General features: G+C 39.8%; 1 protein-coding gene across 1 annotated transcript; it reads right to left on the bottom strand.

Annotated features, from left to right (window-relative positions):
• Positions 1–11,994: 11,994 nt before the first annotated feature.
• On the bottom strand, positions 11,995–15,703 carry LOC102077512 (somatostatin receptor type 2). Its single transcript, XM_005447998.4, has one exon. It carries the CDS (start codon positions 15,172–15,174, stop codon positions 14,155–14,157), a length of 1,020 nt encoding a protein of 339 aa, XP_005448055.1. The 5' UTR covers positions 15,175–15,703; the 3' UTR covers positions 11,995–14,154.
• Between the last annotated feature and the right edge of the window lie 4,434 nt (positions 15,704–20,137).

The raw sequence follows: 20,137 nt of genomic DNA, 5'->3' as shown, positions 1-20,137 counted from the left end.
TTTGGAACAGCTGGGACTCCGTTGGAGGTTCTAAGGTTTGCATGGGGCCAGCATTTGCACTATGTAGCTTGGGGCTATATCCACAGAAGTGATCATTAAAATCTTAAAATCAATTCTAAAACATACCGGGAGCCATTGGAGAGAAGCTAGTATTGGGGCTACGTGATGCTCTATGTTGAAACCAGCGAGAAGCCCAGCTGCTACATTCTGAGCTAAAGACGTTAGAGTCATTTTCCATTTATGCCCAAAAGCTGGAAGCCAGATCTCAAGAAAATAAAAGCATAAATGATTTTTTTCTAGGTTGGGGTGAGACAGCATTGGTTTAACCCCACAGATGTGACTTATTTAGAGGAAAGAAGAATGGAAAACATTTTCTGTGTGTGTCCTACAAAAATTAGAGCTCCTATATTTTCAGCAACAGGCTTTAAATTAAGAGACAAGAGATTCATAATAATCTAAAGAATTGTGATGCATTTTAAGTTCTTGGAAGCAGTGCAAAGAAAAAGGCATGGTCTGATAGACAGATACAGACCATGCCTTTGATAGTTATTTTAGTGATAGTGATAGTGATAGTTATTTTAGCAGGTATTTCGTCTATGAGTATATTGTACAGTCTGACTAACGTTGGGATGAAGGACCTGCGATAGTGCAGTAACAGTCTACTGCTCAGGGCCTCCACTGTCTCATGCAGGGGGTCCATAATGGACATCAGTTTGGCTAACATCCTTCTCTCACCCACATCCTCTATAGAGCCCAGAGGAATGCACAGGACAAAGCTGGCTCTCTTCACCAGCCTATTAAGAAATTTCCTGTCCCTCTCCATGCTGCCACCTCCACTGCAGACAATGGCATAAAAGATTGCAGAAGCCATCACAGTGTCATAAAAGCTCCCCAGTAATGTCCCGAACACCCCAAAAGACCTCAGCCTGCCCAGCAGATGGAGCCGACTTTAGCCCAAAGATGTCATTGGTTACCATGGAGAGTTTCTGTGCCGTATAAACTTCTGAAAATGGACTAAAGTCTCTTGAAGATGGTCTTACAACACATGAGAGTTAACAGTGAAACTTTAGGAAAAAATGGAAGTGTGAAAATCAACCTGGAATCATTTCCAGTGGGCTTTTTTTTCTTTAACAGACTGAACTAAAGCACATTTGAATCTTTTAGGATATTAGGGGAGAGTGGAAAGGCTTCTCAGGTATCTTTTCACATCTGATAGATGCACTTGAATTCTCAGCTGACTCAAGTCATAAGTTAGTCATGAGTTAGACGCAAGTTTTGATTAAACTGTGTGAGCAGGAGGGGTCATAGATCCCTTATACACATGTCGCATATTGTCACATTTGGTAATAAATGCAGTTTAATTTAAAGGTTTGCAATCAAAGGCCGTGTTATTTGACTTGAGAATAACACGGGACTAATTACTTGAGACTGAGCTTACATTTAGTTGAAAGACTCTCAATAAAGTATTTGGTCACACAAGAGATTTTCTTGAACGTGTGTGAACCCCAAACACAAAACTATACAAACTGAATATCAAAAACAGTAGCTACTGTCCATATACCAGTTATCCAATATATAAATCAAGTGAAATTAAGCTGATGACATTTGTGCCGGTCAGGCAATATTCCTTTATGACTGCAGATGACCTTTTTCAGTGGAGTCCATGCCGTGGTATGTGTCATTCTCAGGATGACGCCAGGAGCGTGACAGTGACTTTGATTCGGCGCCCATGCCCCAGAGAGCTTTTCAATGGGAGAGAAGAGTAAATATCTGCTTGAACCGAGTGACATTATCAAGGCCAACATGAGATGTTAACAGTATCTCTTTATGTTCAATTCTCGGAGAAGTTTGACAATGCAGTGGAATTAGGGTCAAGGTCAGTACTGCTTGTAATATATAACAATGTTATAATAAAGAATGACGAGTCACACGAAGATTAAGAAACACATAAAAGAGTGAAAAATTCATAAAAAAATTAAAGCATTCCGAGTACTATGTTTCGTCTAAATTAAGCTTATCTCTGTTTAAAAGCTGAGCTTGGACATTCATCGGCAGATGCTTTAGAAAAATATTTGAAAGGAAAATACATTTTAGACAGATAAAGAGAGCCCAGGGAGGACAATAGGAGTGCACTGAAAAATAGATATAAATTTATTGGACTGGCGTAAGATTTTAAGGAAAGTAAAAAAGGTAAGTTGGGGCAAGGTTTGGAAATGAGGTATAAAATAGGTGAAGCCTCATAATGGAAAGAAACAGCTGAGGTTCAACGTACCCTGTTTGACCCAGAAGTCCACCAGACACTGCTGACCTCAAAAGACAAGAAAATCATTGACAGCCTATTGATCACGTGAATGGTACCCGCAGAGATAGCAGAAAGGCCAGGCTTTGTTCAGTTTGAAATACTACCTCTGAGTGCACAGTTACAGAAACAAAGAAAAGTAAGAGCAAATGATTTCGACAAAACAATTTTCTGCATCTTCAAAAAAAAAGTTCTGCGGGAACAACTTAACCTTCTGTGGTGGTTGAGTCCTGTCATGTAACAATTGACAAACAACCCTCCAAATAGTCTGGCTGAGAGCTGTTTTTCTTTGGTGAACATACGAGTCTTTGTCCTGCTGTGCTGCATTTATGTCGCTGCAATTTCAAGTTAATGAAGCTGCCAAGCTGGACTGAGTTAACAGAGAGGGCAGGTGGGAGTTTACGTCTCTGTCAAATCCAAACTAAAGATTAAAAGATCTTGTTATTTATTTATTTTGAACAGATTCTATTTCATTATTTTTAAGATAAAATTGAGAATCAAACCTTAAAACCATTAAATTGGATGTTATAAGTAAGCATTAAGAAAATAGATGGGTAACCATAAACTGTAAATAAAAGATGGACATTGGCAACATGAGTACCATTTTGAAGCCTTGAGTTTGGCATAAAGCAGAAATCAGCTGTAGGCATTATTTCAGTGTTTGGCACTGGGCATGCCTGACATTTAGGGTGTTTTTGCTGGTGTAATTATCATTACAGCAACCTGTAAGCTAGCAAGCTAGCAGCACTTTGCTTAGCAGTAACCATGACTGAGCTACCATGAGTACAGGAGCTATTATTCATGATGACTCAATGATCCACTTCTTCTTCATTTTGATCTCAAATGACAAGCTGTGTGATGTGGACGTACAGATCCTGATTACTGGCTGTTGTTACCTTGGATTTTGGACCTCAGAGTGACCATATATGAAGAAGATGGTGGTGTAAAATAGCTAATGTAAGCTATCTCTCTTAGCAAGGTTCATTTACTTTACGGGAGCATTGCACAGATATCTAACAATTAGTGTTTAGACATGGAAAAAAAATAACACCAGTGTTTTCTATAATATAAAATTACAGCAGGAGAGTTTTAAAAAAAACTTCCACGATTGTTATCAGAAGAGAAATTAAACTGAGAGACTGAAAGTATTTTTCTAGTACCTTATAAACATGTAGGTAACATGTAGGTCTTTAGGGACTCATTGGTTTCTGAAACCAGCCTCAAGTGGCCATTTTTAGAACTGAAGACGTTTTTGGCATTTTCACACTGGCTTCACCTTGAGTTTTGTTAACTTGTAGTTGAATTCCTTGGAATTGTTACTCTGGTTGCCTATCAATCCTGCTTATCGGTTTTTGCGCATGCGCTACAATCAGCTGATTTTAGTTGTCGAAGCAGGGCATTTTACAGTGTGGATATGGGCATTACTTTTAATTTTATTGCATAAAAAGACAAGAGCACAATAGTAAAATGCAAACTGCATCCAGGACAGAAACAATTGTATTATGCTGCTAAGACAACTTCGCCTCTTTGCAAGCACCTGCACAGACAGCATGCTAATGCTAAGCTACCCAAAATCCAGAGTTATGCTAAGGCTGAGTGAATGTTGAACCCAGCTCAGGACTGTGGTCAAGTCAGCTGTCGTTTGTGAGCAGTGTTGAAGCCATCTGCTGCTGAACTTTATCAGGTAACAAACACATAAGCAGTCAGGCTGCAGCCTTCGTTTATACAGAAGAATCACTGTCGTGGTTGCTTTGAAGAGTCTTTGCGTGGTTTTCATCTTTGATTTGTGCTTTTGGCTTTGTGTTCATACATAAATACTAAGAAAAAAAGATCATATGTGTGTCTTCATCAGGATAGGGATTTGTGTTGGTGTGTGACATTGTAGCCTCAGGTTTATATTGTTATATTGTAATCATAATTGTGAGACAGTGTGTTTCAGGTCACTTTACACAGTACAGTGAAAGCAATGTTATGAGGGGTATAATGAATTCTTTTTTCCCTGGCATTACTTTGAATAAATTAGTTTTTTTGTAATATGTGTAATAGATTCGTTTTCTGAGTAATGACCCAACACTGATCACAACAAAGATGAAATACATCCAACATGCGCAAAAATTTGACAACACAACATGCAATTCATTTGCACAAATGTATTGTCTTTGATATGCTGCTTAATGATGGTGGTAACTGTCAAAGCAGAGCGTGTGAGACCCCAATGAGAATCGATAAGGGAATTGATAAGAAATTGAATCGATGAGTAATATCGATAATGGAAACGGAATCGCTAAATTCTTAATGTATCACGTCGCATTCTTTTGCAACATTAATTTTTAAGCCATCTCAAAAATGTTCCTCTGTCTAGGAGCTTTAAAGCCAACACTTTCTTTTAGGATATAAAACACTTGTCTCGATGAGAAGGGTTCCCTGTGACAAATAAAAGATGAGAGTTCTTATCAGTGATGCTTTCGCTTCCTCATAAGAATGAAGTAATAGGTAAAAAACTATATACTCAGTCAGACAATTAGCGCTAGGACTTTCTTGGATGAACACCAGTAATTCTTGGCTGTCTGACAGATTTTCTCTCAGGTACACATAAGCAATAAAGATGTCAAGTGACATTATGTAATCATGAATATATTTCCTCCAATGAGCCCTCAATAACACTTGCGCAAAGCACTCTCTGAGCCAAATCACTATAAACACCTCTGCAATTATGTAATGTCTAGTACTACAGCATAAAGTAAAACAACTCCCTGAACTGTTAGTGAAACTCTTGTCCCTAACTTTGATTTCTGGCAATTTATCACAAATAAAACCTGTCATCTGGTATCTTTTAAATATACTATTGTATTTTTATGTAATTGCAGACAGTGGTTTATTTTAAAGGTGGGGTAAAGACAGAAGAATGTCTGTTTAATTGCTTCCAGTTGTTGGCTGGTAAAGAGCAAACCATTTAACCTGAAAACATGTAACAATAGTGTCATTCACCAACAGTCAACATGCAGTCATTGTAAAAAGAAGGTAAACCGTCTGCCTGGTCGTTAGCAGGTCTTAAAATGAAATGTTGTTACTTATTTAACAAAAACCAAGCCAACATTGGGAAAAATGAAGTTCAGGTGTGTGTTAATACAATGCCAATCAGGAAAGACATCAGCAATGCCCACAGAGAAGCCATTATTGCTGCTCAGAGTTATGAAATGATTTCCAAGCAATTTGAGGTCCATCATTATGCAGCAAGAAAGATCTTTCACAAGTGCACATTCAAGGGAGTTCCCAGTCTTCCCAGAAGTGGATGTCTAAGGAAAATCCCCCCATGGTCAGAATGTGCAATTCTCAGAGAAAGTGCAAAAAAACCAAGATCAACATTTCAGCTACAGGCCTCAGTTTGCATCTTAAATGTTAAAGTTATTACAGTTCATTGTGCTATCTACTGTACAATATAAAGCGCCTTGAGGCGACTTTTGTTGTGATTTGGCGCTATATAAATAAAATTGAATTGAATTGAATTGAATTTAGAAAAAGACTGAACACTTCACCGAATCACTTTTTTTTTTTTTTTTTTTTTTTTTTACAACTAAGTGCTTTCTGTCTAACATTCACACACAATTTTGCACTATGATCAACACCTCATGAACAACTTGAGGTAAAGTGGACCAGCCAGGGATCAAACCATCAACCTTCTGATAAAAACATGCCCTAGTCTACCTCCACAGCCACAGCCATCCCACGTCATGGACCTTAAAAGAGCTAAAGAGTTAATGCACACAAACTTCAATGAACTGAAGCAATGTTGTAAAGTAGAGTGAACGATATTCTTTATATTATGCCCAGATAGATCAAAAATTTCTGCTGGATACATTATTTCTAATGATGATTACAGAAGGTAGAGTATATGAGGCTAACCACAGCTGCTTTTTATTTTACCTTTATTAATCTTTCACTTCATTTAAGAAAAAAATATCTTAGCTGTGTAGCATCAACTGCCTAGAACATCATAGTGGTGCCTCAGCTTACTGGGAAGAGATAGTTACTTACTATATTTATCATATCTGGACACATTTATACCTTATCACTGTGGGAGTCAGCCCATTATGGGATCCCCAGCACCTAAAAACAGCTCATTGATAAGGCTCATTTCTTCCTATGCACTGCCCTTTGCATGAGCCTGGGAGTCCTTCCAGTGGGAATGCAGATTATGTTGTTTCCCTCCTGACAAGCACAGGAGCCTAATTGAGATGGATGGTTTAAGATACAGAACAGCGTGGAAAATGTGTTTTTTAGATTATCGAAATAGAAAACAAAAACATTCATGGAGGGGATGGAGAGCGGAGTACGTGCTTTCACGTAGATGGCACACACATTGTAAAATAAAAAACAGAGCCTCATTATTCTTTGAGTCTTTGTGCTGCTTTTGAAAAAAAAAGCAGAGCAGTTATTTTGCGAGCATTTTACCCCAGAAAAATAATTTTAAGCCCAGGCTTTTACCTATTCTATACAGTTTCGCAAAAATGTGTTAAATCATTTGCTTGGTCGAGGGTAAAATTCACTATGGAAAAGTCTACAGTGGACTTGTTTTTGCTTTAAGAGATGAAAAACAAAAAAAGGAATGGAAACATGTCAGGAGTAAACTGCAGTGAGCCTTTTCTTTCAGTTACTAAACCCCGAACTCGTACTCTCAATCAAAATGTCTGTATTGTTTGTAGCCTTGCCTACACATGACAGGGCAATAATATACATGTATTCTTTTAGGTGTACACACAGCACTGAATCTCTGTGACCTTGGACTGCTGCGAGCTTGCAATGCATTTCTTGAGACAAGCGTCATTCATTGAAATCCATTCATTTGAATTACTATTCATATACAACTCAAGTTGAGGGACAAAACTGGCCTAGAAAGGAGATATGCGTAGTGGAGAGTCCTGCTTATGGACTTTTCTTTTTTTCAGAATTAAAGGAGATGCCTGTGCAGTATTATTTAAACTTTAAATTCTATCCTCATCATGTGAGGATCTTATCTTATCCTTTTTTCTTGTTGTTTTTTATCACAGTAGCACATATTTTCTCATGTACGTTTTCACCTTTAACACTCACAACCTTAACATTCATCCAAGACCGTGCAATGTTCTCAGTCTGGTTCAAATGCATTAAAAATGTTAACTGATACTACAGATGTCAGGATAATTTGCACATTTGTTAAAGTGTTTTTGTAGCAGGAAATTGTTAAAGCACTTTATACTTAAGTCACATTTTTGTGCTTTCCAAGAACATGGGAAAGTCATCAGAATTCTTGCCAATCTGTTCGCTGTCTGTTCCCCGAAATACTCAAACCCTGGATCAGCAGTATCTTGTTAACATGCAAATTCCGGACAATTGTCAGTCCTGTTGCACAATCTGAATGGAATGAAAAAAAAGCAAGAGGAGATTTAAAGAGATAAATCCATTGTTGAGAAATGAGATGAGGAATCAACAGGAAACGGGGGAGGTGGCAGAGGATAAAGAATAACGAGGAGGCGGCAATCAAGACAAAGACATAGGAAAGTGATGAATAAATGCCTGACAGAAATGTAAATTGCCTGATGGAACTTTATTGATCCATTCCTCTCATCGTGTCATGGAAAAATGCACACACACACACACATATATATATGTTTAGTATCTCTCAGGGGTCCCATCAATATTCTTTATTGAGAAACCTCTCTGGCAGTTTGCATCTGGTCTTAATTACACTTACAGGGTGATGGCTGGATCAGGCAGAGTGAACAGAGCCAGTGAAAATAACTGCTGTCTGCCACTGTCTTAATTAGGACCAACACGCACATGCCGAACATGCACAAACACACCCCAAACACCCCAGACCTATTAATTAGCGTGACCTTTGGCTGTGGTGAAACGCTGCATTGTAAATCTTGTTTCCTTCAGCACATTCCGTTTGAATGATAGGCCGATTGAACATTTCATTACGTTTTGTCTGACCAATAAAAGCGTCCGGTCCTTTGGTTTGGGTCCATTTTTTTTGTTCTTCTTCTTGCTTTTCACCACGAATGATAAATATGAAAATTTCAGGTTTAGTCTTGCAGAAAAACAGGAGTCTGTCTTTGTCCACGATTTGAAGCTCCCTGATTAACACTTTAATTCTGGCTTGTTTTCTCCAGTTAGTGTCAGCTGCCATTGTATAGGCTGCTGTGGGCCAGGCTGTTACTGGCTGTGAGCGATTGCTTGGTTTCATATTCAAGATTTAGCATGTTAATTAGTCATATTTTAGAGTTCCAACATAACGGATGGATCTTATACAAAATGTGTTGGTTTCCCCATATACATCTTTTGTTATAGTCCAGATTCCCCTCTGTCCTTTAGCAGGCTGTTTACACTGAGTCTGCATTATTCATGGCCAACTGCTCCAACTGGCCAGAAGAGCGCCTCCGGGTTCACTGCCATCCAATCAGACTACTACCTGGTAAATTTCCTTATGTCGTATCTTTACTTCGTGTAAGGGGAGCACCTGGAGATGTCAGTATATATGAACCAGAATCTGACTTGACTGGGAAGGCTACCTTCTGTTGCACTCCTGAGACTGAAGCAGGGTGTTTGAGAACCGCAGGGTCATGAGTGCAGTCAAATAGTCACGTTTGGTCAGGGATGCTCCTAACTAAGTGAAATGACCCAGAAGGATCTCTATGGCAACCAGTATAAGAGCTGTTTGAATTCTGTAAATACAAAGGAAAGGTGCATCAAGTTCTTCCTTTATCATCTTTACCTTTATGACTGGATACAGAGAAACAATGCGGTCCAGTAATTCATAGCAACACATTATCCGACTATCATTTTAAACAATTAACATAACAGAAGCGACAGATAATGTAAATATTAATTTCAAGTGTACATTTTACAGAATTTGATGCTGTAACCTGCTGATATGTTTTGAATGTTAAACAATAAGGCATGTTAGCAGCAATGGAAAAATACACTATGATAAAAAAAATCTGCTTTTTATGAAGCTGTTCCCATATAAAATATTGATGATTGATAAAAAAAAGTGTTTTTAGACGGCGTCATGGTTCTGGGTCTGGGACCCAGTGTTTCACGTTTTGAGTCTTTTTACTGTGAACACCAGTGAGTACTGGGTATTATTGTGTGTTCCAAGCTAAGGCAGTGATTTTCAAATTTAACATAATCTTAATAAACAAATAAATAAATTATTATTAACAACAACAACAATAATAATGTTAATAACAATTCTCAAAATCCATGTCACAAAGTGCTTCCTTTTTTTCATCATCTGCAGCAATTTAGTGATTTTCTCTGCAATTTGGAGCCATGACAGCTCTCACAATAACAGGTCGACCAGAGGGAGATATTTCTGGCACAGCTGAACTGTGTACTATAAGAATATAAAAAACTAGAATAAAATAAAAAGATAGCATGTCGTGCTGTGTTGTTAGAGAGGAAACCATTTTCAGGTTGCTTTTTTTGTCTTGCTTTAGCTCCAGAAAACCAAAGGTTTACGAAGTCACAACAAGATGAAGCTTTGCCTAAAAGTTGCTGTGCTACTGCAGCAAAACATACTGTATATTGTATAAGGCTGGGATTATATTCCCATTACAGGTGCAAAGAGATAGCTGCAGAGACTGTGGGCACAGTTATTCACATCATAGTACTTTGTTATCTGCTCATAGGAAGCAGGTGTAGTGGAAACCTCTGGAAAATTGTGGCTGAGCTTAAAAGTCTTCCTGGTCAGCACAAACTGGAGGATACATAGATACCCACATGGAGTCTTGCCTATACTGCATGATGATGAAATTTACTCACTGACGTATAAAATTTAATGCTGCCATAAGGAGGTTTTTGTAACATTTTTAGGAAACAATCACAAAAGGACCCAGTGGAAAAGGAAGCAGACATTAAGAAGACCAGGGAAAAGAACGAGGGAAGTAAAACACAAAAGCCACATGAAGAAGAGTGGAACAAAGATGGTGACACAGGCGGAGCAGAAACAGGAAATTCATTCAGAAACATAAAGGAAAAAAAACCTTTCCTCAGTGTTTGTGTGATTAGAAGCTTTTGTGAAATTATTTGAGTAATATTACAGCTTGATGTGTTTTTACTTCAGTTTTTTTGAGTTAAAATATATTATTAGTTTCTTAGCGCTAAATTAGCCTGAGTGTTCATACCGTTTATGGAAGCAGCTTGCTAACCAAACTTGCTAGCTTTAGCTGATGACTTAGCATTCCACCTTCTAGAATAACTTCTGGCTTTAAAAGACTAAGAAGGCGGAGTGCAGAAAAGCTAAAACGTTCTTTTATATGACCATTAGTTATTTCATAAGTAGTGTTTTTTTTTAACTGCCTTATTGTTATGTATACAATTTTATATTTTGATTTACTAAGACATAGGATTGATTTCTTCCTATCAAAAAAGTTCAGCTTACATTAGATGAAGTGCCAGCATCTAGTGGTCACTCGAAAAAACTGTAACTCAGACTACATGGTCAGCTGTGTGACTGTTTGTGTTACAGAAATGTGTAGTGCAAACTTTTCCCCTTCATGAACTCCACCACCCCAACCCACTCCTGCCTCAGTGTTCAGTGACTGATATAACCGATCCCTCAGTGACCTCCTCAGGGCCAACCTGCAGCTACTGCCCCCTCCAGCAACCCTAAAGGATACAATCCACAAGAAACAGACGTCTCATTTATTTAGAACTTTATTTATATTTAATGATGTTGACAGACCAAATTGACAGGAGAAAAATATTCTTTATTTATCCACTATGTTAGAAATCATGTTAGCACATTTGAATATTTTATTTCAACAACAAAACAGCCATCAGCTGTTTATAATATTGCATTAAAACATTCTCTTTCTCTCTATATACATTTACGGTAGCCATGCCACCAAACTAATTAAGGACTGTTTTATGCCTTTAGGCCAACTCTGACACACCACTGCTGGTCAAGTCTTTCTTTGCCTTCAGCATTTTAAACATTTTGGCAGAGGTTCATTAGTTCTTAAAATGAAGCCAGCAGATACAAGTGGGTGTCAGCGAGCAGGCCTGACATTTACAGGATGCCCTTCAGGGGACGATATCGGAGCAAACGGTCAAGTCAAGACACTCAGTTTGCTTCACCTTAGAGGAGATGGATGAGGCAGAGATGCTGTTTTGGAAGTGTTTGGAAAAAAATTAATGCTGCTTTTAAAATCAAACCTCGGTGAGGTTTGAAAAATGGTTACATTAACTGGTAAGATAATCTTTACGGAAAAGTTTAACAGAACTTGGTGGTGATTAATTTCTTTGCACATAAATACAGTAAAGATACAGAGACTGAAATAAGCTTAAAATCAAGAAAGTTTCAGGCTGATTTTCTTTTATTCTTATAATTTATTCATTTATATAACATCAGGAACAGAATGTGGGATTTTCGTGTGGTGTAACTGACATATTAATCTCATTCATACATACTGTATCATTGATCATTTTAAAATGTCTCTTTCTTTATATGTGCAAAAATGCTGCTTCTATGAATGAAGTGGTTGGCTCCTTCTGTGTACCTTCCACAATTTGTGTTTTCATGTCTTTTTTTCTGGATAAAATTGAAGTAAAAGAGGGAAAAAAAAGCACTGTGAGCAAGAAGCGTTATTGTTGTTAGCACGTGTTTTTGTTAACTCTTAAATTGACGAAAAAGAGCCCAAAAAACAAACCGCATTTCACTAAGTATTCTTGGGATTGTCCAGCGGGAGTGCTTATGGAAAGATGTAGGGAGACAGTTAGCAGCTGGACGGCTTGAAATCTCCTCAGCCTTTCGTGAGCTGATTTGAGTCTTTCTGCGGTGCGTTGGTGGCCACTCTAACTGCTCTGATGAGATGGCCGAGCTGGATTCCTGCACTCGAGTGCCGGGGTAACACGTGTAAGCAGTGTCTCAGTGTGTCACAGCTGGTGGAGGTTAATCTTGAGAATAGCTGTCAAAAACATAAAAGTTTAAAAGCAGTGAAAGTGACAGAGAGGTAAAAGGAGGGGGTGGGTGGTTATGCGCTCAATCGAAGAATTACTGAATGAATGAAGCAATCAGGAAATATCACTGTTCAAAGAAAATCTCCTGTTTTCATGTGTATGTATTTGCAGGCTTGATTGGCATTGACAGATTATGCTGGTTTAAAAACTCCTGTCCTTGGATTACATCATAATTCAGACTGAGATGAAGAAACTCTGGAGGTTCCAGGTTTCCACCCAGGAGCAGGGTAAAGCATACATTTCCACAATGACAAAACACAGAACAAACATTGGAAGTTTTCATATACCACACAGGCGTAATGTTGAGTTTATGTATCTTTCACCCAGTTAAGGGTGTCTTTTTGTATGTCACCATCAAACAGAATAGCATAGGTGCTTGCACACATAAATGCAAGTGCGTGCTCGTGGCCAGCCGAGTAGAAATACACTCATCTGATGCCTTCCTGCATGCACAGCCACTGGGACATAATCCAGCTGTGGGAGATGTGGAGATGCTATTTGCTGAGTGTGTACGTGCGTGTATGAGTTGGTGCTGCCAAAAGCATGTGACCCGTGTTATTCTGTTTACACTCCACCTGTCCACACTTCATCCCTGTTGTGCTACATTTTATTAGCTCTGCTGAAAAGCGCTATAGCAGGATATGCATTAGAGCATTTCGCCTGAATTTTTTGAGCTCGGCAAATTATACAACAGGTCTGAGTCAGACAGACACGTGATATTTAAACCAAGAGAGTTTTATGGAAATCATCTAATCAAATTTAGTGACAGTGTCTGGTGTTTTCTGTTTTATCTTTATGCTTTTTAAGAAGTGTTTAAGCCTGCATTTTATATAATGATGAATTGAATTAACCCTTTAAAGTCGCAGCTCAATGCACAGTCAGAAAGGCATCAATCCACACACCCAAGGCTACAAGCTTGAGGATAAAATGTACATTTCAAGTGGAGAAGATTGAACAAAAAACATAAAAAAGGGAAATTTGCCAAGCTAGGGCATGTTTGTGAAAAGTGTAACCCGGGATATTTTTTTGTAGCTGCAATTTACACAAATGCATCAGATGTAGGCAATCATAAAGCTCTTGTTTTTCAACAAAGTGATGCTATTATAAAGATACACTCTCTGCATGTGTCTGTGATTGCTCCAGGTCAAACTTGGCTGTCCAGAATGGGCAAAATGGGTTCTTACAGCACATCCAAAAACATCAGCGAGTGTCACAGAAAACCAAACACAAGAAAACTAAAGTGAAACTTGTCCAGTTGTCCTTGTGACAACTACCTTTTGAGTCTGGGGCCATCAGCTTAATGGAATGCTGGAAAAATCTGAACTGTTTGGATGACTTTAACTTTGTTTTAGGGTTACAGTCGGAGATTAGTTCAGCCCAGGCTAGGGTAAATACTTCATTGTCATGGATAAACTTTGCGGTAAGAGGCTTGAGAATGCATTAATGTCAATGAATGCGCACACAAAGACAAACGACTAACATATCTGTGTTTGTGTGTATGCCCATCCCCCCTACACACAGAGTGGAGCAGTCAGCAGTTCTAGTGCAAACACTGGTAGCAGAGAACAACTTTTAGTCAAAATATGAGAATCGTTCATCCAAATGATCTGAAAGTCAGCACTTCACTTACTCGGGTTGCCAGCAGAAAGCCAGCCAAGTTTAACTTGGATTAGGCAAACAATTGTGGAAATAAACAAAGAATATAGTTGCTGCACACACAGTGATTTCCTAAGTCATTGTAGGTACCTGCAATGCATTATACGAGTAACTGAAAAGAAAGAAGTCCAAAAGTATCGTGCAGTGCATCATAATAGGAAGTGAATTAAAATGCAGCCAGAATTCGTTTGGCTTTATGGGGTAATGGTGCCATCACACACAACTGTGTCATTTAGGTTCTGCTGGTCAGGAATGCACTGCATGCTGGAAGAAGGCTTGGTGATGGGGCAGAGTAGGGTGCGGAAGTGCCTCCTGAAGGTGTCAGAGAGGCAGGCGTACAGGATAGGGTTTGCACAGCTCCATGAGTAGGAAAGCAGGACCACAAACTCAAAAGCCCTGAAGAAGGTCACAGCATAGCTGTTTTGGTATGGAGAACAGAAGTTGAAGGTGTAAAACGGCAGCCAGCACAATCCAAACACAACAACCACTGCGACCACCATTTTGGTGACCTGTCGCTCCAGCTGCTGGCTCTCCAGGTTCACCGCTGCGGTTCGGAGTTTCTGACTCCATAAGGCGAGCAGCAGTGCCACGTAGAAACCTGTCATAACTGTAAATGGTAAAGCGAAACCCAAGATAAAGGTGTAAGAGAGGATGCCAAGCCACCGGGCGTCTGAGCCGAGGTCCGGAGTACAAAAGCCGTGATCGGTCGAGAAGTGAACCGCCATCGGGAGGATGGTGAGGAGGGAGAACAGCCAGAGGAGGGATGAAACAATCTTGGCACAGCGTGGGGTCCTCCAACAGGCAAAGCGAAGAGGGTCGACCAGCGCCATGTAGCGGTCGATGCTCATCACCGTCAGGCAGAAGACGCTGGTGAACTGATTGATGCCGTCCAGCACCATGACCGCTTTGCACGCCACGTCTCCAAATATCCAGCGGTTCATCAAGTTCTGACTCGCTATAAAGGGAAGACCAACCATGAATAGTCCATCGGCCAGCGCAAGGTTGAAAATGTACACTGTGGTCGAAGAGGACAGCTTGTCGAACTTTAAAATGGCGACAATAACGAGCGCGTTTCCAGCTAGCCCCATGACGCAAACCACCAGGTAGAGAAAGGCCATCGTGATGCCGAAACCGTCTAGATTTTCCTCCCAGTAAAAATCCCCATCCACTAAGGACTGATTGTAGTCCGCATCATATAAAAATGAGGCATTCATTGCGACTCCAAAGGCTGATCAAAAAAGGAACACAAGGGCACAAAAGTGACACTCTGAACAGTCACAGCGCAGGGTGGATGAAAATCTCGGCTTCTGTTTAAATTCGTCTGCACGCAGTTCAAGAGTCACCTCTTGACTCTCTGCTGTGGAGGTTCTCAGAGGGCGATGAGTAAACAACTCAACCGAAAAAGAAAAACAAATCAAACTTCCAGACTTGAGAAGTGCCAGGCTTCAGAAACTCATCAACTCCCCTCTTCCAGTTAGTCGTTACTTCCTTTTATCCTCTGGCACAAATAACTGTAAAAGTTTATTCCTTTGTGGTGGAGACGGCACGCGGCTCTCTCACATCACACACACACAAGCATGAAACAGTGGCGTGCAGCAGTGTGGAAACAAGCAGGACAGCAGCTCACACACTTGCCTGACCACTCTTTCTCCCTGGGAGCCCTTTTATATCTCTTCCACCCCTCAGTGTGCTGGGAGTGTGCCACCTCCCCCCCTTCCTCCCCTGGTTCATCACTCTCCAAAGATTGTGATAAACTCCAGCTTGGCTCTGCCTCCCCTGGTTTCTCTGCTGTAATGCTGTTTCCAAGGTAAACCCGTGCTCCCGTCTGCTACAATACTTTTGTTTTAATAACTTTTTTTCCTGTCTTCACTCCCTCTTCATTTCTATTTACTCCCCCCCCCCCCCCATTTATTTTATCCACCTCTCTTTTCTGCCTGCACAGTTCAGCGGGGGGTCACATGAGTAAAACCTAAACACGCAAAGATAATAACAACCAGCTCGTTGCCCGGGGCCACCCACCTCTGCAACCCAGACAGAGTAAATCTGCCGACAGGAAACAGAAATCGGGGCTTTTATTTTCTGACATTTGACACGGGATGCTAAAACCTCTTTTTTCTCTTTCTTTATCCTATTTCAATGCTCCTCCAACCCTTTTTCAAGCTACAGAGGGAAAAAGGTGACAATGAAAAAAAAGAAAGAAAAGGTGGTGAAGAGAGAGGTAGGAGGGCAAGGCGGAGGTCGGCGGATGAGTGCTGACCTTCGTTCTGTTGCGGTTCAGCCACGCATAGCTGAAATAACCCTTTGAAATTCCTCCAGCACGTTCCGCCACCTACCATCAACACCAGAACCGGATTTCAATCAAAACTAGACAAGGACACTTATCAGCTCATCTAACAGCTCATTCGTCAGATTTCCCCTGAGATTTCTCCGAGACGTTCCGCCTGTCTGTCGCTTAAACTGGTTCCAATTAACTGCAGAAAAAATGCTTTTGTTGTTTGAACTCATGATTAGGTTCTGGCTTAATGTCTCCCCAGAGACTGGCACTTCACAGAACAAAGCCTCCCTCTACGCCCCGACCAAAGCCTTCTGCCTTCTTAAAAAAACATCCCTTGTTTCAACGGTGCTAAATTTGGAGACGTTTGACAGCGTCGTATTTCACAGGCTGCGTTTCACTGACATGTTTAAGCGGACATGTTGACATCCGTGTCCACGTGCGACAGCGCTGTCTACAGCAAAAGGATAAGTCACGAGGAAATAGATGAATGTCAGCCCTCGCACGGATGACCTCGAGGTTAAAGGCCACTTCACCATTTATCAGAAAAGCTTTGAAAAGTATCCTCTGTTCCGTTTTATTTTCCTCCTAAATCTTTCTTTTTCCCATCTTACACAACTGTCATGCACTTACTGTAACACATATTACTTCCACTCTCATGTCTCACATAGATCTGAATTCTGCAATCTTCCTTCTAGGACTTACCTTTTACATTGCTATTTCAAAAAAGGAACAGTTTTCCCAGTCTTGTCTGAAAATGTGCGTCATTAGCCCCATATTGAAACTATTACTCACCCCCCACTATGACAGTGGCTTCTCAGTGTGTCTCAGGGTGTAGTGTGGACCTGTAAACACTTTTGCTCTCCAACCAGGTTGAACAAAACACCCTGCTCTGCAACACGTTCTCATCCCTACGTGTAACACACCGACCAATGTCACAAATTGTCAGTGTGTTACGCGTTCGGCGGCATGAGAGCGTGAGAACGAATCTCTAAATGTGTCTTACGTTTGGATCCTGAATCACTTTGGAAAACACTACGTGATAGGGTTAAGGTTAGGGTTAAGGTTAGGGTTAAGGCTGGAATGGACGGCTGGAGCCTCTGCTCTAGGCGCGTGTTACCACCGCAAAAGCCTTTCTATTGGATTCAATTGAGAAGAGAGAGGGTTTTATAAGAATGTGGAATACCCTTTGCATTATTATTGCGCCTAGGCGCGTGACAAATCATTGGTATGTTACGCGTTGGGAATGATAATGCTCTGTCTTCTGGACTTTCTTCATAGTTTTGCAGAGTATTTATCACTCCAGATGCCTGATGCATAAACTCTGTGCAGAGTCACAGCTAAAACTGTGTGTAAGCAGAAACGCACACACACACACATTCTTTTCATCAAATTGATAAAAGCCTTGCATACTCATGCTCTTCATTTAAGGATCTCAGCCGTTGTAGAATGGCATGCACTGGCAAAGACGTGATTTTTACATCCATCTTTAGCAGCAAATTAGTCTGGATCTCAGAGCAGTACAAGACTACTGAAGAAATTTTTTTTTTTTTTTTTAAGTGAAAGTGAGGAAAATAAAAAAATGTTTAATTTAGTCGTCTCAGCTCAGGATGAGAGCAGAACAAAAACTGCTGAAAGGAGACGGAGAATCATTGTAGGATTACTAATGAGAAGCAAAGACAAAGCACCATCCATATGCGTGACTAATCAGACAGATTTACAAAATGAAGTGGAGAATTATAATTCTTTATTAAGCAGTTTGTAGATTCTAATTTTTACCTTTTAGAATAGGTGAGTAATAGCCACAAGTCATTTAGCAAGTGTCTCATTTGGCTGTGTAGTAATTGAATAGTTATGATACTCACCCCAAGTTTACTCCCATTGAGGGATGTCATCTTAAACAATACTTCTGATGCTTTTCAATACTAAACTTAGGATTTATTTTTTAGTACCATAGGTATCATAAGCAGTGTATGTGCAGAGGTTTCAGTTCTTCTGAACTTGAACCTTCTGATCTCCTTACACGCTGAAGAAGAAGCATTTCTGCAAGAACAGGAAAAACTACAAATGGCACACAAAACTACATGTGGAAGATAGCAACTAGTTCAGTCACTCATTGATTAGAATTGCAGAAAGTGTTTTTTTGAGACATTTTTCTGCCGTGAAACTACGTTCCTTAGCAGGCTACTCAGCAACCTAATATTTCAGACTAAAGATAACATTTTCATTAACAGGTTTCATTAACAAGTTAGTAATAACAATAATAATAATAATAACAATAACAATAATGTATACTTTATTGATCCCCGTGGGGAAATCACTTGTTTTTCTCTGCATTTGACCCATTCACTGAGTGAAGCAGTGGGCAGCCACTAAGCTGGCGCCCGGGGAGCAGTGTGTAGGGACGGTACCTTGCTCAGGGGTACCTCAGGGTAGCCGTTCAGTGTATTGGAACCCCCGACCTTCCGATCATGGGGCGACCACTGTAGTGATTTAAAATGGGTTTTTAATAAAGGAATTTATATTTAACTAGATATTATGAGCAATTTTTCTTTTTTTACCAGTATAAAGAGTCATAAAAGTAGCTAATACTAAAATTCTGGTATTGTGACATCCTCACTATAAGGAAGAGGATTAGGGTCACCAGAAAAAAAAAGTGGGCACGTCTTTTTTTCCCTTCTTTTCCAGAATTCTGAGATTAAAGTCAGAATTCTAATGCAAATATTTTGACAGTGATGATGTATATGCTGATGATTATATAATATAATGAGAAGATAACTTTAGATTTTCAGAAATTTAATAATGAAGGAAACTGTTACACAAATCTAACTGTATGAAAGTTACTAAACTCATTCATGTTCATCACATGAATCAGGACTATCTGTAGTGATCAGTCAGGCTGAAGAAGTCACTTGGATGAGTGATGAAATGCTTTTCCCAAGTCCAAATGAAAAGAATCCATCGGGCAGTTTGTCAAAGTAAAAGGTGAAGGTTGAGTAGTCACGGGACTACCAACAGCTGCAGGAGTTAGCATGTGTGAATATTGAATATGTCGCGCTAATTTGGCAGACATCAAAATATTTTATGGAATCTATGAACAGCCTGACCTGCTGTTAGCACAAAAATACATCCTCTGTGCGCTTTGTATATCTTTAGCAAATCTGATGGTAGCTCTCAGTCAAATTGGTGGCATTCATACTCTGAGTATTGTGGCTCTTTGCTCAAAACTCCATGTGGGTTCATTTTCTGTGCGACAGCAACAGGCGGACAAATGTTCCACGGAGCCATGCTGCTAGTGTTACTAAAAAAGACTCAAATAAAGCACAGAGACCATCTGCAGCTTGCATGCTATATCTAATTATTCCAGTAAACTATGAGTCAGACAGTGTTACTGCATTTTTTACATTGTTATTTCATAAGAGGGCCTTTTCTGTAAAAAATCTTACAGATGGAATAGCATGCTGCACCAAATACTTTCAGCATGCTTGGAATTGAGAGGAAGCCAATAGAGTACCAGACTATGTTCACCCCGCTTTTGTTTCCTAGAAACAATGACTAAACACCTAGCGTCATTGACCAGTTATGTAAATCTGGAGCTTTTGTAACTGCAACATAGAAATTTAAAATATTTGAGGGAATATTAGTCAGCTTTATCTTGTCTAGGGCAGCATTTTAAGAGTTCTTTCCTAAAACATGGTGATTTTAACTATTCCCATTCCTGTTTCCACATGCAAAACTACCCTAGAAATACCTGGCATGATGTCTCTTTGACATGTTACCAATATGGCTGTTTTGAAGTCATTTTAGCATAAAAACTGAAGGGATCAAACACCTCAGAAGGAAAACTGAGTATTTGATGTCAGTTCTTGAGAATCAAAGAACGAGGGCTGCTTTCTTTGACAGCC

Source organism: Oreochromis niloticus, linkage group LG8, assembly GCF_001858045.2.
Source record: "Oreochromis niloticus isolate F11D_XX linkage group LG8, O_niloticus_UMD_NMBU, whole genome shotgun sequence".
In the NCBI taxonomy this organism is placed as follows: Eukaryota; Metazoa; Chordata; class Actinopteri; order Cichliformes; family Cichlidae; genus Oreochromis; species Oreochromis niloticus.
Note: the sequence above shows the minus strand (reverse complement) of the source record. Positions and strands in the feature narration are given on the sequence as shown.

Coding starts and splice junctions, on each gene's coding strand:
- LOC102077512 (XM_005447998.4), bottom strand. CDS start 15,174: ATGAATGCCTCATTTTTATATGATGCGGACTACAATCAGTCCTTAGTG.